The sequence below is a fragment of the Notolepis coatsorum genome (genome assembly GCF_963971535.1).
Source record: "Notolepis coatsorum genome assembly, chromosome: 10".
In the NCBI taxonomy this organism is placed as follows: domain Eukaryota; kingdom Metazoa; phylum Chordata; class Actinopteri; order Aulopiformes; family Paralepididae; genus Notolepis; species Notolepis coatsorum.
This window is the reverse complement of record NC_140174.1, coordinates 83500491-83520490: the sequence shown is the minus strand read 5'-3', so window position 1 is coordinate 83520490 and position 20000 is coordinate 83500491. Positions and strand designations below refer to the sequence as shown.

General features: G+C 43.8%; 1 protein-coding gene across 1 annotated transcript in view; it reads left to right on the top strand.

Annotated features, from left to right (window-relative positions):
- LOC311235153 (LIM zinc-binding domain-containing Nebulette-like) overlaps positions 1-20000 on the top strand; it is a 489983-nt gene that overhangs the window by 130978 nt on the left and 339005 nt on the right. Inside the window, exon 4 of the mRNA XM_084322511.1 lies at positions 12639-12746. Within this exon, the coding sequence (XP_084178637.1) occupies positions 12639-12746 (108 nt within the window). The remainder of the gene's footprint in view (positions 1-12638; positions 12747-20000) is intronic.

Sequence of the window (20000 nt, the reverse complement as noted above, 5' to 3'; positions counted from 1 at the left end):
ATATTTACAATAGACATTACCTTAGTGGCTAATGTGTCAAAATAAAATTGAAAACCGTTAACCTAGTGGTTAATATAAAAGGTGATTATGATAATCGTTATGCATTGTTCTGTGGTGCATACTATCAATGGTCAAAACAAACTTGGTGACTTGGAATAAACCAACTGGTTCTGTCTTGTTAACAATATAATTTTCAATGTGACTCTGTGATCATTCCTTATTGTTATTATAAATTGGTTATTGCAATCTTATTGGTTGTATTTCATCATATTCTTAGTTCATAATTTTCTTGATACATATGAACTTTGTGAAACATCTCTTGTTTGTGAATCTGACAGTTGCTGCATCGCTGTTGACCATCTGTTCTCTGCCAGGGATGTGTCCTTCTGTGGTGACCTGCTGTGTGTTGAACGTATCGTACATTCAGTTGATGTTTCTGTGAGCCTGTCGTGTGGCAGTAAGACAGTAAAAAGTAAATAAATACATAACAATTTTGGACAATGTGTATTCAGAAGTCTCTTGGTCCACAGGTCTCATTTGCTATGTGTCTCTTCTTGACGATGCAGTCGGGAATATTCACTGGTCGCCGTCCATTCCCTGTCAAGGGTCATTTGTCTGCGCTGCTCTCCATCACCACCACATGTCTGCCACTGTGCTCACGCTTGGCCCCCATCAGGCCCAGAGACATGGTGGTCAGGGCGTTTTTGAATGTGTTGTGCTGGTTTCGCTGTCCTCTCCTCGTCATTGCGGTACCACTTGATGGAGGGCGAGGGCCCGCCGGTGTAGTGGCTAGTCAGTAGGACGCTCTCTCTCACACGGATGACAATCTTGTCATGGGAATCCACCTTGATGGTCGGGGCTTTGGTTCCCATCTGCAGGTGATGGGTTTTGGTCTGCCGTGGTCTGCAGTGCCGGGGTGGAGGCCGTCAAAAGGTTGATCTCCTCTTCGTCAGTGTCTCCTTGGTCAGTCTCCTTCGTGGTCCCCTGCTCCACTTTCTTGGGGATGTCTGTGGGCTGGGTTGGATGGTTCTCCCACGGTTGTTGTCGTCGCCTCTGGTTGTGTCCGCAGCTCCTTGGCGGCGTCCCTGGTGGTTCTATGCTGTCGTGGGTCGCTCAGGTCACTGGGTTGTGTTCCTCTCTGTCTGGTCCTGCCGTCGTTCGTGGTTCAGGTCACGCGTCGTCTCACTCGTCCTGTCCTCTCACCAATTCGTGATCTGAGGGTGATAAACACTGCCTTAGAAAACTCCTCACATAAATGATTCAACGCCTTTCTGCTAAAGAGGAAAATCATTTAGGGTTAATTCAATTTTTTGTAAATAAAATCACTTAATTGAAAATAGGAAATGCAAGCCAATTGCATTAGCAGTGATTCCTTGTGTCAAGAAGGTCACATTCACTACACTCTTATCATTAGGCTTTAAATAGAATTAGTAAATGAATGGCCAAAGTCTTGAATCAGATAAAATAGTCTGTGGTGTTAAATTGAAGTTGATCTTACCTCAGGATGCGTACGATGGTGTGCTTCTTCAAGATACTTACCTCGCCATGACTTCTCGGTTGTTCTTCACATCTCAGTGTGGCTCATCATAGCATAGCATGGGGAAAAAACATAAAATCTAGGTAGCCAGTTAATTTTGCATGAAAAACAATCATTCGTTTTGTCATCTAACCCTAACTAACCTTACTGTCATGCATTTGTCCTAATAAACTAACCTACACTGTAGCACTCAACACTTTGATGACCATTGTTACTCAGCTGATAGAGGTGTGCCCTGCCTGATGTCCTGTCGTACAGAACCTGTGAGTCGCTTTGGATAAAAGTGTCAGCTAAATGATCAATGTTGTTGATATCTTGTACATTTAGATAATTGTGCTGCAATTTTGGTGGTTGATAATTTTGCAGTCATGGAAATGTATTAGTTGTTAAAAGAATAGTCTAAGGAATAGTCATGCATGTTATTGGTTATAAACAGAGAATAGGAGGAGGGGATTGTAAGTAAAGTTGTTTTCATCATTAATCTTTCATCTCGGGCACTTCTCTAATTCATGTGCCTCTTGAAAAGAGATGATGAAAACGACTGGTTAGTTATTGTTAGTATGGGAGTTAGGTAGATTTTCATAACTGCAAATTCATCACTAGTGTCTAATTCATGTTAATTAAGTGGTTCTCTGTTGCCATCCACCGCTAGGTGAGTTCATCAAGTCTGGGGGCACGAGTGCAGGCATTTGCATTGCTTTGTCTCTCAAGTGTCCACTCTGAAGAAATTTACATGTGGGTGTTTGAATGTAGATCCGTTCCAAATGGCCAATCGATTGTCTCTCAGTTCGGAGATACTAAGTTGGGTCTCTATAGGTGTGGTCAGACTGGCTATTTGAATTGTCTTTCACTCCACATCGTCCTCAGCTGGTTTGAGTGTTCAAATGTAGATTACTTTGGGGTCTCAATTTAAATGATTGTAGCTGGTCTCACTTTGTGTCTTGTCTGTGTTCAGATGCAAATCACTGGAGTTTCAACTTTTGTGATACAATGTGTTTACACCCATTCTGCATCTTGACCCAGAGCCAGATCTGTAAATACAAACACATGTTAATTTTCCACTCTTTTCTAAGACCATCTGAGTGGGTTCTCCTTGATTGTCTGTGAGCTTAACAAAACATCAGCTATTTCTCATCCATCCCCTCCTAGGATGTAATGATAGTGTTATCATTTATCAATCATATCGCATATGTACACAAGCATCATATGAATGTGGAACCACACATTTTGAATCATGTTTAAAAATGTCTTACAATGGAAAGGGCTAGTTATCTTTCATTGGTTCTTTAGATAAACACATTAACTCAAGTGAATATAACCTAAACATCTTACTTTTAAACATAATCTATGTTGTTTGTGTTCCAAGTTTTCAACATTGAAAGCTTATAAAGTCTAATCTAACGCTGTTTATGTGGACTACAATTCCTGTACTGCCATATACTGGGAACCGGAAGTGTTTGTTTAGCTCCCATGGTCAGTATGACCGGTACGCCCACAGATGTATTATAATTCTGAAACAGACATTGTAATTAGCTTTATGTGACTTATAATGTGTAAATTAAAGCAACATAAACACTCAAGTGATCTGAGATAGTTGTAATTTGCTGTAACTGATAGTTGTGTATATGTACAGTTTCTACGTCAAATGACTCCCTTTTCTTGACTCCTTTTGTATCACAAAAAGTACTGAATTTGCAAATCTGGTATGTCATAAATGTATAGATGTAGCAGTACTGACTATCTGTCTGTCATGTATGTCATAATATGTTCTGATAAATTGAAAATGGGGGACCCTGATGTAAACAAGACTAAAGTCTCTCTCTGGTCTGCATCCCCTTAACAATTGTGTGTTGAGCTGTGCTGTATTGTACCTATTCTGCAATCTGTTAATAAAGTTTTCAATCAATCAATCAAAGCATCTATATTTATGATTTTCATACTCACCGGGGAAAGCTGTTTTGTTGACGTTGGATCCGTTACGTGTCGTCAGCAACCCGCATCTCGCCACCGCAACTCAACACTTTCCAATAGCAGCGCGCACATACATATACAAATAAAACATATACTGCACGTGGATTTCATATACCTTCGGCCTTGGGCATATTAAACTTTACGTTTGCCTATGGATAGTTTAATATAAAATCATAGCTTCACGGCGCGCATAGCGTGACGTCATCGCTCCATGCAACGTTCGTGCGTTCTCATTCGCCTCGGAAATAATGCTTTGCAATTCATACAGTATTTTTCCAACGAGCTTTCAATAGCCTGGAATTCCTATACCAGCGTTTTGTTACCGAATGAACGCGCCTGTGCATATGTGAAACGTAAACAAACTGAAACGATAAAACTATACTTCCCCAAATGGCCGTTCCCGTGGGCCGGTGTTCTGCGGAATCCGGAAATTACTATCCTAGTTTGTTCCCGTGAACTGCACTTCAATGTTATTCTTTGTATAACGGTAACTCGTCTCTCAATGCTCGTCGCGCTATCCGCAGCCGGTTCTTGACTCAATAAAGCAACGCGACGGGTCCTATAATACTTGTGCACATACAAACGAGACTTAAACAGACAAACAAACATCAATACATATAAGTTAACGTGTGTGTATATCTGACTGTATTGGATCGCTGTACGTTTAGTCGGCCAACATCTGTTGCGACAAGGCATTTATCCCTTGATATATAACTACACATCGTTATTAAAATCATAACGACCGAACCTGACTTCGAAATTTACCAGCGATATATTAGATTATATATACCTTTTAATCATACTCTCGGCCTCTTAACCCGCGACTAACGTCCTGTTTAATGTACTTTCCGCGACTGATGTCCCGTTTAATGTACATTTACGTACTCCCGGGACATCGCGTAATCATGTACTAACTAGGACATCGCGTGATCATCTTCCCGCTATCTGTATTGATCAATTGGTTAATTTAATCCAAAATACATCGTTTTCAGGAATGGAAGAGATTGTGAGCTTAGTTTGAGGTTGAAACAATGAATATTATGACGCTACTCTGGTAATTTCTAATTATGATTCCATCAGCTTCTCGGTCCTACTTCCCGCCTCTTTGTAAAGGAATCACAGAACGTTTTTAACAGAGTAGCGTTTTCAAGGATATCACATCATAATAAGCTCACGTATCTTCTTTTGTTGTACTGTGTGCCTTAGCTTTTGGTCGGCTCCGACTCGACCTGGAATAGCACTTCAACCTTTGTGCCTAAACTTTTGGGACTAGCACATATAACCCATCCTTTCAGAACCGCCTGATAAGGACCCAGGTGCACGCGCGCCCTGGTAACGATTCTCAATACAGATCAGATATATTAATGCACATTATTCTTACTCAGCCATGGTCTCAATATTTGACAACATTCTGTAATATTCACCTGGCACAGAGAAAAGCGGGAAGATTTTAATTCCTTTCCATACATTTTTGGTCGACCAGTCTATATACTCACTTTTCTCTGTATAGATGAAACGATACAGCATGCCGGGAGGACGCAAAAAGTCCGTCACAAGTTCGTAGACGCCAATTGTGGGATATTTGTAGATATCCTGATGAAGAATGTGCTCAGTCAACCGAGGCTTGGATAATAACAAAGGTTTATTAACCAAACAGATAGAATACATAGAGAGAATGGCTGAGGCTCTCGCCCCAGGTGATCAGCTGAAATTACCCAGGTAAGAAGCCTTGATTGTGGTCGGGAGGAGCCCTTTATAGTTCAACAAGGGGGGTGTGTGGTCCCATTTGATAGGTCAGATGGGGGGGAGGGGGTACAGGTTTGGGGACACAGGGGAGGGGGGTGATTCCACAGAGAGGGGGGGGGGCACAGGTAAGGGGAACATATTTACATGAGGACATATTATACCACAAGACCCATTTCTTGACTTTTTCAAAATCATACAATGACGTAGAAGACATAAGCATAATGAATCCCTGGAGTGTGGGGGAGGTTATAATCTAAATCCCCAATGTTTCCTCCTGGTCTTGATTTCACCTGCTGCACCTACATTTAAGTACTAGTAAATATTTTATATGTACAGATTCATGCTAAGTTACACCGTAAGTTCCGGGTAATTACACTGTAAGTTCTGGGTAATTACACCATAAGTTCCTGGTAATTACACCGTAAAGTGTTACCCAACCTTGTGCTTCATTACTTCTGTAATCTGGAAGACATCTGTTGGCTTTTCCAGCCTCCGAATGAGTGGAATAGTTAATAGCGAAAACAAACCCAAGCTGATTAAAAGACATGCGGTGTTCCTGAAAAAGAGACCTAATTCCAACTTCCTGTTTACTAATGATACGTCTAGAAGTGTATCCTCATGTTTGTGTGGTTGTGTGTATGTGTGTGTTTGTGTGTGTGTTCTGTTTTTAATTTTTGTATTTTACAGGCTAGCCTACAGTATTGCTCTTGCAATGCACTTTTGTGTGAGTAACTGGTGGTGTTGTGTGTGTTTTGGTGTGAATAACTGCACATGTGCTGTGCGTGTGAGGTGTATGTTTAGGTGTGTGTACCAGGTTTAGTGTGTGTGTGTGTGTGTGTGTGTGTGTGTGTGTGTGTGTGTGTGTGTGTGTGTGTGTGTGTGTGTGTGTGTGTGTGTGTGTGTGTGTGTGTGTGTGTGTGTGACTGCAGGACAAAAGGACAGATGTCCACTCAGCGGTCTACAGAGCAGACCATGCTGTTACTCATGCACCAGATAGACACACACACACACGTAAACACACGTGTGTGCAGTGACCGTATCGGGGTCACTTAACCATCATTCAGGACAGGCAGTGCTCTGTGAGTGAGGGAGTGTGTGTGTGTGTGTGTGTGTGTGTGTGTGTGTGTGTGTGTGTGTGTGTGTGTGTGTGTGTGTGTGTTTAGGGATGTGTGTATGGTCTCCATCTCTCCCAGAGCTGTCCTAGTGGGACCTCACAAAGGCCCAGTTATTACCAACTAATTTACTCATTATCTCTCTCCCTCTCTCCATCTCTCTCTCTCTCTCCCTCTCTCTCTCTCTCTCTCTCTCTCTCTCTCTCTCTCTCTCTCTCTCTCTCTCTCTCTCTCTCTCTCTCTCTTTCTCTCTCTCTCTCTCTCTCTCTCTCTCTCTCTCTCTCTCTCTCTCTCTCTCTCTCTCTCTCTCTCTCTCTCTCTCTCTCTCTCTCTCTCTTTCTCTCTGATGATGATGTTGATCAGTAGAGTCACAGCACAATCCTTGCTGTTCCTCATACTAGCTCCAGATAGTTAGCCACAAACCACTGCCAAATCAATGGGGTCAAGCTGCTGTCTGTACAAGCTGACTGAAATCTACTTTGTGTGCACTGTGGAGTAGATTTAAGGCCTTGTCCAGACCAAAACGATTTTGATCTTTTTCGTTTTAATTTCGTTTTAATTTAAAAAAAGGTTTCCCTAAAAACGAAATTGTCTCAAGAAATAAGTGCATGCCACAAATTTACAAAATAAATGTCTTTCCTTCTTTTAGACGTCGTGTTGTCGTTGTTTTCGCAAACGGTTCTGTGCTTTTGAGCTGACGCTAGTTTCCAACGGATAGGAGAGAGACGACACCGCGGCGCAAATGCAGCTACAGCTACAGGCAATCGGTGATGAGGAGGATTTTAATCAATCAATCAATCAATCAATCAAATGTATTTATAAAGCACATTTCACATGACGCGTGTCAACCAAAGTGCTGTACAGAGGGTAAATACACAAGATACATATAGACAACAATCACACTCCGTTTTATGGGAGGGCACACAGGCAAACACATAGAAAAACAGGGCATGAGTCAGTGAACGGGAAAGGCTAGTAGGTAGAAGTGGGTTTTGAGCCTCGATTTGAAGGCATCTATCGAGGGGGCGAGCCTAATGGAGGTGGGGATGCTGTTCCACAGTTCAGGGGCTGCGATAGCAAAGGCACGGCCCCCCCTGAGCTTGAGGTTAGACCTCCGGACTGTCAGGAGCCTCTGATCGGCTGACCTGAGGGACCTGGTGTTGGAATAGGGGGATAGGAGGTCTGAGATGTAGGAGGGTGTGTGACCATTAAGGGCTTTAAAAACAAATAGGAGAACCTTAAAATGTATCCTGTAGCGTACTGGGAGCCAAGGAAGGGAGGCAAGGACAGGGGTGATGTGGTCTCTCTTGCGGGTTCCGGTCAACAGTCTGGCAGCAGCGTTTTGTACCAGTTGTAAGTGGGACAGGGAAGACTATATAGAGGGAGTTGCAGTAGTATAATCTAGATGAAATGAAGGCGTGGATGACTCTCTGAAGGTCTGCAGGGGAGAGAAGGGCTTTGAGTTTGGCAATGGTGCGTAGTTGGAAAAAACATGCCTTTACCACTGAGTTTACTTGTCTGTCAAATTTAAATTGTGGATCAAAAATGACACCTAGGTTCTTGACATACGGCTTGACCAGGGAGGACAGGTTGCCAAGGCTGTTGGTAAGGGTGGTGACAGCGTCTGGGGGACCGAAGAGGATTATTTCGGATTTGTTTTGATTTAGTTGTAGAGAGTTTTGTGCCATCCAACATTTAACATCATCCAGGCAGGATATGAGACTGTTAAGTAGAGACTGGTTGTTGGGTTTCAGGGAAACATAAAGCTGTGTGTCGTCAGCATAACAGTGAAAAGAGATGTTGTGCTTCTGAATGATTGGACCAAGGGGTAGCATGTAAAGGGAGAACAGGATCGGGCCAAGGATGGACCTTTGTGGGTAGGGCTGGGCGATATGACGATATTACAGTATATAAATATCGGGTACAGTTCATTAACAATACACTTTTTCAACGTATCGTGGATATCGTGATGTTTTGCCCAATAGGATTGTGTCGCGTCAATCTGGTCCACACGTTACTCGTTCATATCTCAGCCTGTGTTGAGATATGCCCATTCCGCGGTCTGTTAATAAAGTTTTCAATCAGACAGATGTATGGAAAGGCTTTTATTATAACATTCGTTGAGGTAAAATCATTATGGCTCATTTAGTCATCCTGTGGTGCACTGGTCTCCTACTAGTCGGTTGCGGGGAGCTAATGTAAGTAGCTTTGTTGATGTCAGCACACCGGACATTCAGGAAGTCAAAAACGAATGGCGCTTGCCGATTGGTGCTAAGAACAGCAGGGCGGGTGCAAGCGGTGTAACGTAATTGGCAGACTCGACTGTCAATCAAAATGATTCTGTTGTCCGTCAGAATGAATGAATGAAAACTTTATTAACATATTGCAGAATGGGTACAATACAGTACAGGAGGATGAAGACCAGAAAAAGACTTTCGGCTTTTTTACATAAGGGTCCTCCATTTTCAATTCATCAAAACATTTAGAGACATACAAATATACAGTAGTTTCATAAAAATGCTAACATGCTATTGATTGATTGATTGATTGATTGATTTAAAACTGTATTAACATATTGCAGAATGGGTACAGTACAGCTCAATACATACAATTGTTAAGGGGATGCAGACCAGAGAAAGACTTTTGTCTTGTTTACATCAGGGTCCCCCATTTTCAATTCATCATATTTCATATCTAAATCATATAATATCTCATTGCTAAATATATGCAATATATTATAATCTAATAATCCAATAATCTAAATCTAATATATAATATAAAAATGCTAAATGCATGGGTATTTTATTTTGTCTTTAATGTTAGCTTGCAAACTCAAATACTGTCTTGGTAAGCCTCATAATGAATCGTTTGGGGTAAAAAAGAAAAACATCGTGATGTGTATCGTGTATCGCCGAAAGGTCAGAAAATATCGTGATATCATATTTAGGCCATATCGCCCAGCCCTACTTGTGGGACCCCACAGGAGAGGGAGGTTGAGGGGGAGGAGCAGTTGGCGATGTTGACAGCAAAGCTTCTATTTGTGAGATAGGAGGAAAACCATGCTAATGCAGTGTCACTGACACCAACCCCATGTTGGAGACGATCTAATAAAATGGTGTGATCAACAGTGTCGAAGGCTGCACTGAGGTCAAGCAGCATTAAAATAGAGCAGTCACGGTTGTCAGCGGCGAGGAGTAGGTCATTTGACACTTTAAGGAGGGCTGATTCTGTGCTATGGCCAGTCCTGAACCCTGACTGAAATGTCTCCAGGATGCTGTTCTGGTGCAGGTAGGGAGACAATTGGCACAGAACAACCTTTTCAAGTATTTTTGACAGAAAAGGAAGCTTGGAAATGGGCCTGTAATTACTGTGCAGGGTGGGGTCAAGGTTTGGTTTTTTCAATAGGGGCTGGACTACTGCATGTTTAAAGCAGGATGGAACAGTACCAGTTGCCAGGGAGCTGTTAATAATGGAGAGGATGCTGGGACCGGTTGTGTGAAAAACCTGTTTCAGGAGAGCAGTGGGAACAGTGTCAAGGGGGCAGGTTGCAGGTTTCATAGAGGAAACTATCTCTGTGAGGGTGAGTAGACTGATGGGCTGAAAGCAGGTCAGTGTAGATGAGCAGACCAGAGGGACAGCTACATTACGTGTGGGGGGTGAGATGTTCCTTCTGATATTTTCAACTTTGGTGGTGAAAATATTTGAGAATTCCTCACACTTAGCTGGGGACACATCCAGGCAGGTGCTGGGGGGGGGCTAATGAGAGAGTTGATGGTAGTGAACAGGGTCCTGGGGTTGTGGGAGTTGTTGATGAGGTCAGAAAAATATGTGATTCTCGCCGCTTTAACCGCTAGCTGGTAGTTAATGCGACTGTCCCTAAGCATTTCAAGTGAAACTTGAAGTTTGTCACGTTTCCACTTCCGCTCTGCCTTCCTATACTCTTTTCTCTGGGCTCTGGTGTTATCAATCAGCAGGAGAGAGAGAACGTTTCAAAGCCGTATATAATATGGTGCACGCAGCTCAAACTATACCGTTGTATTAAATTAATTGATTGATGTTTAACTTGTCCCTGTGTCCAGTCCTTTCGACTAGCAAACGTCTGTATTTAACGTTACCTCAGGATACCACTGTCTTATTGTAGCAAAAGTTGTCTGTATTTAACGTTTCCTCAGGATACCACTGTCTATTGTATTTAGTTGGTTGGCTATTTAGCTAATGTTGATAGCATTTAATAGCATCAACGCTAGCTGGCTGGCTACAGCTCAACACCAGCCATGGGAATACTATTTACTAAATTATGGAGGCTTTTTAATCATCAAGGTAAGAGAGGATTTGTCATGATCAACTGAAGGGGTATGCTATGGAACAATATGTGCTTGGCTACTACTTGGGTTTTCAGAAAAAGGCCAGCTATGTGATGCTAATCTCTAGCTAGCTATTGTTGTTGTGATGTGGGAGTTAGCACATGCGGGTTAAGGGAGAGGTGGGCTATCGCGTCATTGGTTCAGGAAAAGACTCGTATCGCTTGTAAAGATTGTGACGCAAGGGGGGCATCTTCAGAAGTGCGCACTCTGGGAGCCGGTTTCAGAAAATAGCGTCTTCCGACTGCCAGAATACAGTTCTGTGTGGATGAAAGGTGCATACGATCAAATACTTTGACTGATACGACCGAAATTGGTTTCGTCTGGACATGGCCTAAGTCTCCTTTCAGCTTGCTGTCAGCAAAACATAGGAAATAGGCTTCTCTCAGTCTCCTCACTGGTGAGCTTTCTTCACCAGGGTTGAGGTGTTGAGGTTCCAAGAGAGGTCCTCAGAGATGGGGACACCCAGGAAGTTCCCAATGAATGGGAAAAACACATCGTAACCATGTCGTAAACACATCCGAAACACGTCGTAAACACGTCTGAAACACGTCCAAAACACGCCTGAAGCACATCGTAAACACGTCTGAAACACGTTTGAAACACGTTTGAAACACATTGGAAACACGTCTGAAACACGTCTGAAACACATTGGAAACACATTTGAAACACGTTTGAAACACATTGGAAACATGTTTGAAACACGTCTGAAACATGTCTGAAACACGTCTGAAACACGTCAGAAACACGTCAGAAACATGTCTGAAACACATTGGAAACACGTTTGAAAGACGTGATAACATGGTTTTTCACACATGAAATTCACATTGGCTTTCTGTAAGAACTCAAGGAGGATGATTACCCATTTACATTCTTAACTTGTTTCTTTTCTTTCTCACACCCCTACTCCCTCTCTCTCCCTCTCTCCCTCTCTCCCTCTCCTACACATGAACACGCACACACACACACACACACACACACACACACACACACACACACACACACACACACACACACACACACACACACACACACACACGCATGCTGCAACCGCTTAAAGGGGAACTCCAACATTTTGGGAAATTAGCTTATTTAACATCTTCCCTGGAGTTAGACAAGAAGATACATACCTTTTTTGTCTCTGTGCGTGCATTTTAGCTTTGGGAATAGACGCTCCGTTAGCATAGCTTAGCTTCATCACTGGAAGTGAGGCAGGACAGTAGCCTTACAGTGCCTTACAGTGTATTGCAAGGTCTGACATTGACCAAATTTGATATGCATGACCTTGGTGGGCTCTAGGTCAACTCCTGAAAAGGGGGTCAATGTCAGACCTTGCAATCAAAAGTTAGGGGGCGCACTGAAATTATGGCAAGGGTTATTAGCCCCCTAACTTTTGATTGCAAAGTCTGACATTGACCCCCTTTTTAGGAGTTGACCTAGAGCCCACCAAGGTCATGCATATCAAGTTTGGTCAATGTCAGACCTTGCAATACACTGTAAGGCACTGTAAGGCTACTGTCCTGCCTCACTTCCAGTGATGAAGCTAAGCTATGCTAACGGAGCGTCTATTCCCAAAGCTAAAATGCACGCACAGAGACAAAAAAGGCATGTATCTTCTTGTCTAACTCCAGGGAAGATGTTAAATAAGCTAATTTCCCAAAATGTTGGAGTTCCCCTTTAAACAATCACTTTAAACAAAATGTCACTTTAAATAATGGAAAAGTCACTTCAAAGGAAGGAGGTATAGTATAGTTTAGATACATTCAGTATAAAAATTAGAGTTAAAATTGTAAATTGTATATTGTATAGTAGTGTACATAGGAACCAGTTTCTCAGGAACTTAGCATGTCTTTTTTTATCATGCACATCTTGTGTCACCTATTTTTTGTTGTTCTCTCTCTCTCTCTCTAGGTGAAGTACAAGAAGGACTTTGAGGAAAGTAAGGGCCGTGGGTTCAGCCTGCTGTCTGACACCCCTGAGATGCAGAGACTCAGACGCACACAGGAGCAGATCAGTAATGTATGCGCATACTTCCTGTTTGAGCTCACTTCCTGTTTGAGCTCACTTCCTGTCTGAGCTCACTTCCTCCCATTTTGTCTTCCTATTTGCTTTTTGGTGTGTGTGTGTGTGTGTGTGTGTGTGTGTGTGTGTGTGTGTGTGCGTGTGTGTGTGCATGTGTGTGTGCGATTAAGTGTATATGTGTGTGTGTGTGTGTGTGTGTGTGTGTGTGTGTGTACAGTGTGTTTGTGTGTCTGTGAGACTGACACATTAAATGAAGCGTGAAAGAGGAAGGTGAGGTAGAAGCACGTGCACTTTGGTCACTGAGCAGAATAACACCAGAGTCCTGCACCTGCCTGGCTTCTACACCATGCCATACTGTACCTGTCCCGCACCATGCCATACCGTACCTGTCCCGCACCATGCCATACCGTACCTATCCCGCACCATGCATTACCGTACCTGTCCCGCACCATGCCATACCGTACCTGTCCCGCACCATGCCATACCGTACCTGTCCCGCACCATGCCATACCGTACCTGTCCCACACCATGCCATACCGTACCTGTCCCACACCATGCCATACCGTACCTGTCCCACACCATGCCATACCGTACCTGTCCCACACCATGCCATACTGTACCTGTCCCACACCATGCCATACCGTACCTGTCCCACACCATGCCATACCGTACCTGTCCCACACCATGCCATACCGTACCTGTCCCGCACCATGCCATACCGTACCTGTCCCGCACCATGCCATACCGTACCTGTCCCGCACCATGCCATACCGTACCTGTCCCGCACCATGCCATACCGTACCTGTCCCGCACCATGCCATACCGCACCTGTCCCGCAACCCGTACATATTATCAGTTATATCTCATGCTGGCTTCAGTATCTTGCTTCATCCATTGGAATGCTCCTGCGCCCTCTGACAGAATTTTACTCAATGCACCTATCACTGACCAGGACCACGCCCCTCTGCTTGCATATAAGCAGATGTGGTTGCCACCAATCAACCTCCCGCTTCTTGTCCTTTGATCCACGCTCAGATGACCACCCTATCTTTGGCACACAATTGGACCTCTCTCCAGTACCTCATTCAGTCAGTCCAGGCGCGGAACTTTGTTCCTAGCGGTGGGGGGGACATATTAGGGGGCGTGGTCAGTGACGTCGCAAGGGGGGGGGGGGGGTAGGGGGGGGGCGCCCCCCCCCCCCTTCCAATTTATTTTTTTCTAATACCAGGTGTGCAATACGGATTTTCCCAGGCGGTGGCGCCTCTTGTAAGAAGTGGTCATCGTGGAGCCAGGGCTTGTCCAGCTGCACGTCCGCTAATTTAATATAATGATACTAGTGAATTTTTTTTAACTCTGTCAAAATAAACGAGCTGCATAGGCATAATAAACTGTAAGCGACATATACATGTTTGCACTGTCTTTTTTCTATTATAAAGTGCCTCTCGAGACTCGGGTCCATAACACATAACAGATCAGTCATTTGTTTGTAATGCAGGTGCTCGCATTATAAATCGAATGTATGCGAGACAAACAATGTAATCGTTTTGATGCATACATTTCTGTCCAGCCTACCCCACCTGTTGCTGTTGCGCCCCCGCACAGACAGACCCATATCCCCGCACCAGAACGCTACGACGGGGACGTCTCTAAATGTCATGCCTTTATTTTTCAATATTCACTAGTATTCGGACAACAGCCGCACACTTAAAGTGATACATCTAAAATTGCTTACCTTACCTGTCGGGGGTCCAGGACTCTCCACTTCCCTCTGCAATTCGTTCCCTGCATACATCGCAAAAGGTATTCGACCACCCTCCCGGGGGCTCGGATAGTTCTTGTAACTGCCTCCGTGTTCAAGTTTAAGTTAAGTATGATGTCATAGACTATGTCAAATGTCATAACTCATAGTAGAATCGGCTGGCTTGTTCGCCATCCGCCAGGGAAACCGCAGATATATATTCCTTTACTGCGAATTGAGAGCGTCCCAAAAATGATTCCAGGCCGCTATTTCTTTACCAACGGATTTCCAGTTCCGCGTTGACGCTTCCAACTGGTTCATGCGTCCTACACGCTGCTTTAATAACACTGCATTATCGAGACAGCGCCCCTATGTATGACTTTGAGGATCTGGCAATGAATTCCAAGAGTAGGGTAAATCTACAGTGCCGGCACTTTGTAGTAGCGACTAGCGAGTCACAGTGTTGGCCGCCAGGCCGCGCAGTTGCAGCGGTTTGGGGGTAAAAACATGGGGGGGGGAAATACTGCATTCTGAAATCATGCGGGGGACATTTTCCGGGGACCCCCCCGCAAATTACGCCCCTGAGTCAGTCGTCTTGTAAGAAATAGTTCTTAAGACATTCTACCCTCCTCCTCACTTTGACGATGGTGATACCATTGTCTTTCACAATCATTATTGTGCTTTGGCACAATGCCATGCCAATACCATGCCTATTGAATTTAATTGAAATGTAATTGAAAGGAATATGCATCTGTCTGGTGCGCTTTTATACAGAGACTTTGACCCTTACTTTTTGACAAGGACTTTTTAAAGGGCCAACAGGGGGTAGACTGATCAGGGCCAACAGAGGAGAGGGTACACTGATCAGGGCCAACAGAGGGTACACTGGGCTTTGTGAAAGCGTCACATATTGTCCAATAGGTGAAGAAAGACGCTGAAGTCAATATGAGATACAAAGGTTATGAAATATAACCCTAGTTATATTAATGCTTTACTCAGCAACCACACCTGCTTATATGCAAAGCAGAGGGGCATGGTCCAGGGCATGGTCCTCGTCAGTGATAGGTGTATCAAGTGAGATTCTTTCTATAGGCACCCAGGAGCCATCCAATGGGTGAACAAGACGTTTTTTCAAACGTAACTAGGGTTATAATGTAGCTGGCAAGTTAAAGGTATAATCTGTAATGCCATCAAACAGTGATCTCTAGGCAAAACAGCCCTGCATTGCAATAACAAGTGGTATTGTGCTTTGTTTACCTTTTTGTTTTGGTCTGATGTGTGGTTTGGAGTTTAGTAACTTATTATAATAAGTAATAATAAATATACTGCGCATTTCTCCAGACCTCTCTTGGTAGAGCATGGGATGTGACCAGCAGTAGCGACCCCTTCCCTATACCCACAGAAATAGATCATCAGACAGAAACAAAAACTGGAAACAAAGCTCAGTGCCATGTTATCATCTTTTGTCTAGAGAGGCTGCTGTTTGACATGTCAGATTCTACCTCCTCTTTTGCAAGGTAAAGTAGACCTATCATTGAAACCTCTCCAGGAGCTCACAGAGAAAATGTATTGCCATCAATAGTCCAATAAACAGCTGACAGCCTAGCGAGCAAGTCTGCTACACGGAGAAGACGCACTGTAGAAAATGCACCCTTTGTCACACAGACACACACACACACACACACACACACTCACACACACACACACACACACACACACACACAGCTTATATGCCTCTGGTGCTGCTGTAATGGCACCTTGAGGATGTGCTTCAGAGTGTGTGGGAGGACCCTGCAAGGTTGGCCCAGACACCTTTCCTGACATGGATCCAACATCACAGCGACTTCAACACCTGCCCGTCTCCCAGCTTGTCAGGTGAGAAGCCCTCCTGCCTGGTATAACAACACAGAAACAACTTAATAAACAGCCATCCTGCCTGGCGTAACGACACAGAAACAACTTAATAAACAGCCATCCTGCCTGGCGTAACGACACAGAAACAACTTAATAAACAGCCATCCTGCCTGGCATAACAACACAGAAACAACTTAATAAACAGCCACCCTGCCTGGAGTAACAGCACAGAAACAATTATTATTTGCACCAAACTTGTGTCTATAATAGCAAGGATGCCTGTAAAGTAGTGAGTCAGCTTGCCTCATAGTGGTGCTATTGAGTGGCTGCATGTGAGTGTCAGCAGTTAGTTATGCACAAGCATGTATATACACACTATCTCTCTCGCTCTCTGTGTGTGTGTGTGTGTGTGTGTGTGTGTGTGTGTGTGTGTGTGTGTGTGTGTGTATGCGTGTGTGCGTGCGCACACAGGTGTCCCAGATGTTGTGTGACCTAAAGACCCAGTGACCCTACTGCACCAGATCATGCCTAGGTAATTTATTTATATTATCTATATTGCTGTGTATAGTATGTGTATGTGTCTGTCTCTGTCTCTAGCGGTCAAAGCGGCGAGAGTTTTTCCGACCTCATCAACAACTCCCACAACCCCAGGACCCTGTTCACTACAGTAATTTAGCTATCCCTCTGGTCTGCTCATCCACCCTGGCCTGCTTTCAGCCCATCAATCTACCCACCCTCACAGAGATAGTTTCGTCTATGAAACCCGCAACCTGCCCCCTTGATACTGTTCCCACTTCTCTCCTGAAACAGGTTTTTCACACAACCGGTCCCAGCATCCTCTCCATCATTAACAGCTCCCTGGCAACTGGTACTGTTCCATCCTGCTTTAAACATGCAGTAGTCCAGCCCTTATTGAAAAAAACAAACCTTGACCCCACCCAGCACAGTAATTACAGGCCTATTTCCAAGCTTTTTTGTCAAATATACTTGAAAAGGTTGTTCTGTGCCAATTGTCTCCCTACCTGCACCAGAACAACATCCTGGAGACATTTCAGTCAGGGTTTAGGACCGACTGGCTATAGCACAGAACCAGCCCTCCTTAAAGTTTCGAATGATCTACTCCTCGCCACTAACAATCGTGACTACTCTGTTTTGATGCTGCTTGACCTCAGTGCAGCTTTCGACACTGTTGATCACGACAGTCTATTAGATTGTCTCCAACATGGGGTTGGTATCAGTGGCACTGCATTAACATGGTTCTCCTATCTCACAAATAGAAGCTTTGCTGTCAACTGCTCCTCCCCCTCAGCCTCCCTCTCCTGTGGGGTACCGCAAGGGTCCAGCCTTGGCCCGATTTTGTTCTCTCTCTACATGCTACCCCTTGGTTTAATCATTCAGAAGCACAACATCTCTTTTCATTGTTTATGCTGACGACACACAGCTTTATATCTCTCTGAAACCCAACAACCAGGGGTAACTGTGGGGTATCATTTTTGATCCCCAATTTAATTCACAGACAAGTGAATTCAATGGTGAAGGCATCCTTTTTCCAATTATGCACCATTGCTAAGATCAAAGCCCTTCTCTTCCCTGCAGACCTTCAGAGAGTTATCCACACTTTCATCTCATCTAGATTAGAGTAGTGCAACTCCCTCTATATAGGTATCAACCAGTCTTCCCTGTCCCGCCTATAGCTAGTACAAAACGCCGCTGCCAGACTGTTGACCGGAACCTGTAAGAGAGACCACATCACCCCAGTTCTTGCCTCCCTTCATTGGCTTCCAGTACACTACAGAATACATTTTAAGGTTCTCCTGTTCGTTTTTAAAGCCCTTAATGGTCAGCCCCCCTCCTACATCTCAGACCTCCTATCCCACTATTCCAACACCAGGTCCCTCAGGTCAGCCGATCAGAGGCACCTGACAGTCCGGAGGTCTAACCTTAAGCTCAGGGGTTCAGATTCAGATTCAGACAACTTTATTGGTCCCGCGTGGGGCAATTCATATTTGCAGCTTACAAGCAACAAAGACAAACAAACAACAAAACATCTCAACGACAGCACGGCAATAAAAAGAGAAACACTCCATGTGATACAATCCCGCAATAAAAGTAAAAGTAAAAACAGACAACCAAGTGCAAAAGGCTACTTAAAATGACTACTGTCTGTGTTTAAAAGTCTGATAACCGAGGGGACAAAAGATTTGGCGTAGCGGTTGGTCCTACTTGGTGGGACGTCATAACGGCGGCCAGAAGGCAACAGTGAAAACCGCTGAGACAGAGCATGGAGGGGTTGATTTGTGATGCTCGTCCCCTTCTTGGCCGTGCCTTTGCTGTCGCAGCCCCTGAACTGTGGAACAGCATCCCCACCTCCATTAGGCTTGCCCCCTCGACAGATGCCTTCAAGTCTAGACTCAAAACCCACTTCTACTCATTAGCATTTCCCGATTTACACTGACTCATGCCCTGTTTGCTTGTGTGTCCTCCTGTATAACTGAAATGTGATTGTTGTCTATATGTTGTCTAGATGTATCTATGTGTTTCTACCCTCTGTACAGCACTTTGGTTGACGTGTGTCATGTTTAAATGTGCTCTATAAATACATCTGATTGATTGATCACTGGAAGACAATTCAATCCCAATATTTCTGAATATGAACAATTATCTCCCAAAGCTAAGAGCCATTGCTCTAATTTCTGATATGATTAACAGACCAAACCTGGAGCTGCTTATGAGTCAGACTCTCTATGGAGACTGTGAGCTTCTAGATGTTTCTAGATTTGGCAGAGACTTGTTTATGTTCACGCATTAAGATTGAACTGTCCAAGATTCTATGAATAAGTGCTTACATCAGCATATTCCAACCAATAATATGGCAACATATTTTTAATAACGCCAGAGCCTTATTGTCTGTTTTGGCAAGGCTAATAAAGAGATTCGATTCGATTAAGTAAAAAACTAAAATTGCCACTTTTCTGCCTGCCAGTCACCAGGATACTGTAGATAAGTGTAGATTTAATAGTTCAGGCTCAACAGCAAGAGCCTGTTAAGTGCTGCTATGCTATTCTAACAATTTCTTTTTATATATAAATGTTTCCAAAGTGAGCGATACAACCCATCTTTTAAAAAAGGTCCTGAAATTTTTTCGCCCAATTTTCATTTCAGAATAGGAAATTGAATGAACGGAAGGTCCACAGAGCAGACCCCATGTGCTACCTGTCTGAAGCTTCCCGGTTCACTCAGCCAGAACTCCGATCACTGGGATTCTGTAAGTAAGCTAATGGTTATGCATTGATTACATTGGCAAGTATTTCATACCACTTAATACATTTTTTATAAATCTGAACTATCCCTTTAAGTCCACAACTCTGAATCAGGCCAAGTGAACATGGTCAAGGTCAAGGTCAAGTTTATTGGTATGTCCCAAACTGGGCAATTCATGTTAGAGCAGATAAATAGGAGCTCTAAATATATATATATTTTTTTAGAAATTAGTTTCAGACATTGACATTGAAATTGTCTTTTCTTGCCGTGCAAAGCATTTTGCAGCCAGTATGGAAACACTTAAAAGCACTTATATCACATTGTGAGCTCCTACATGTGAAATTGCAGCTCTACTTGTTTTGGGGGGATATACAGTATCTGTCTTCACAGCCATACCC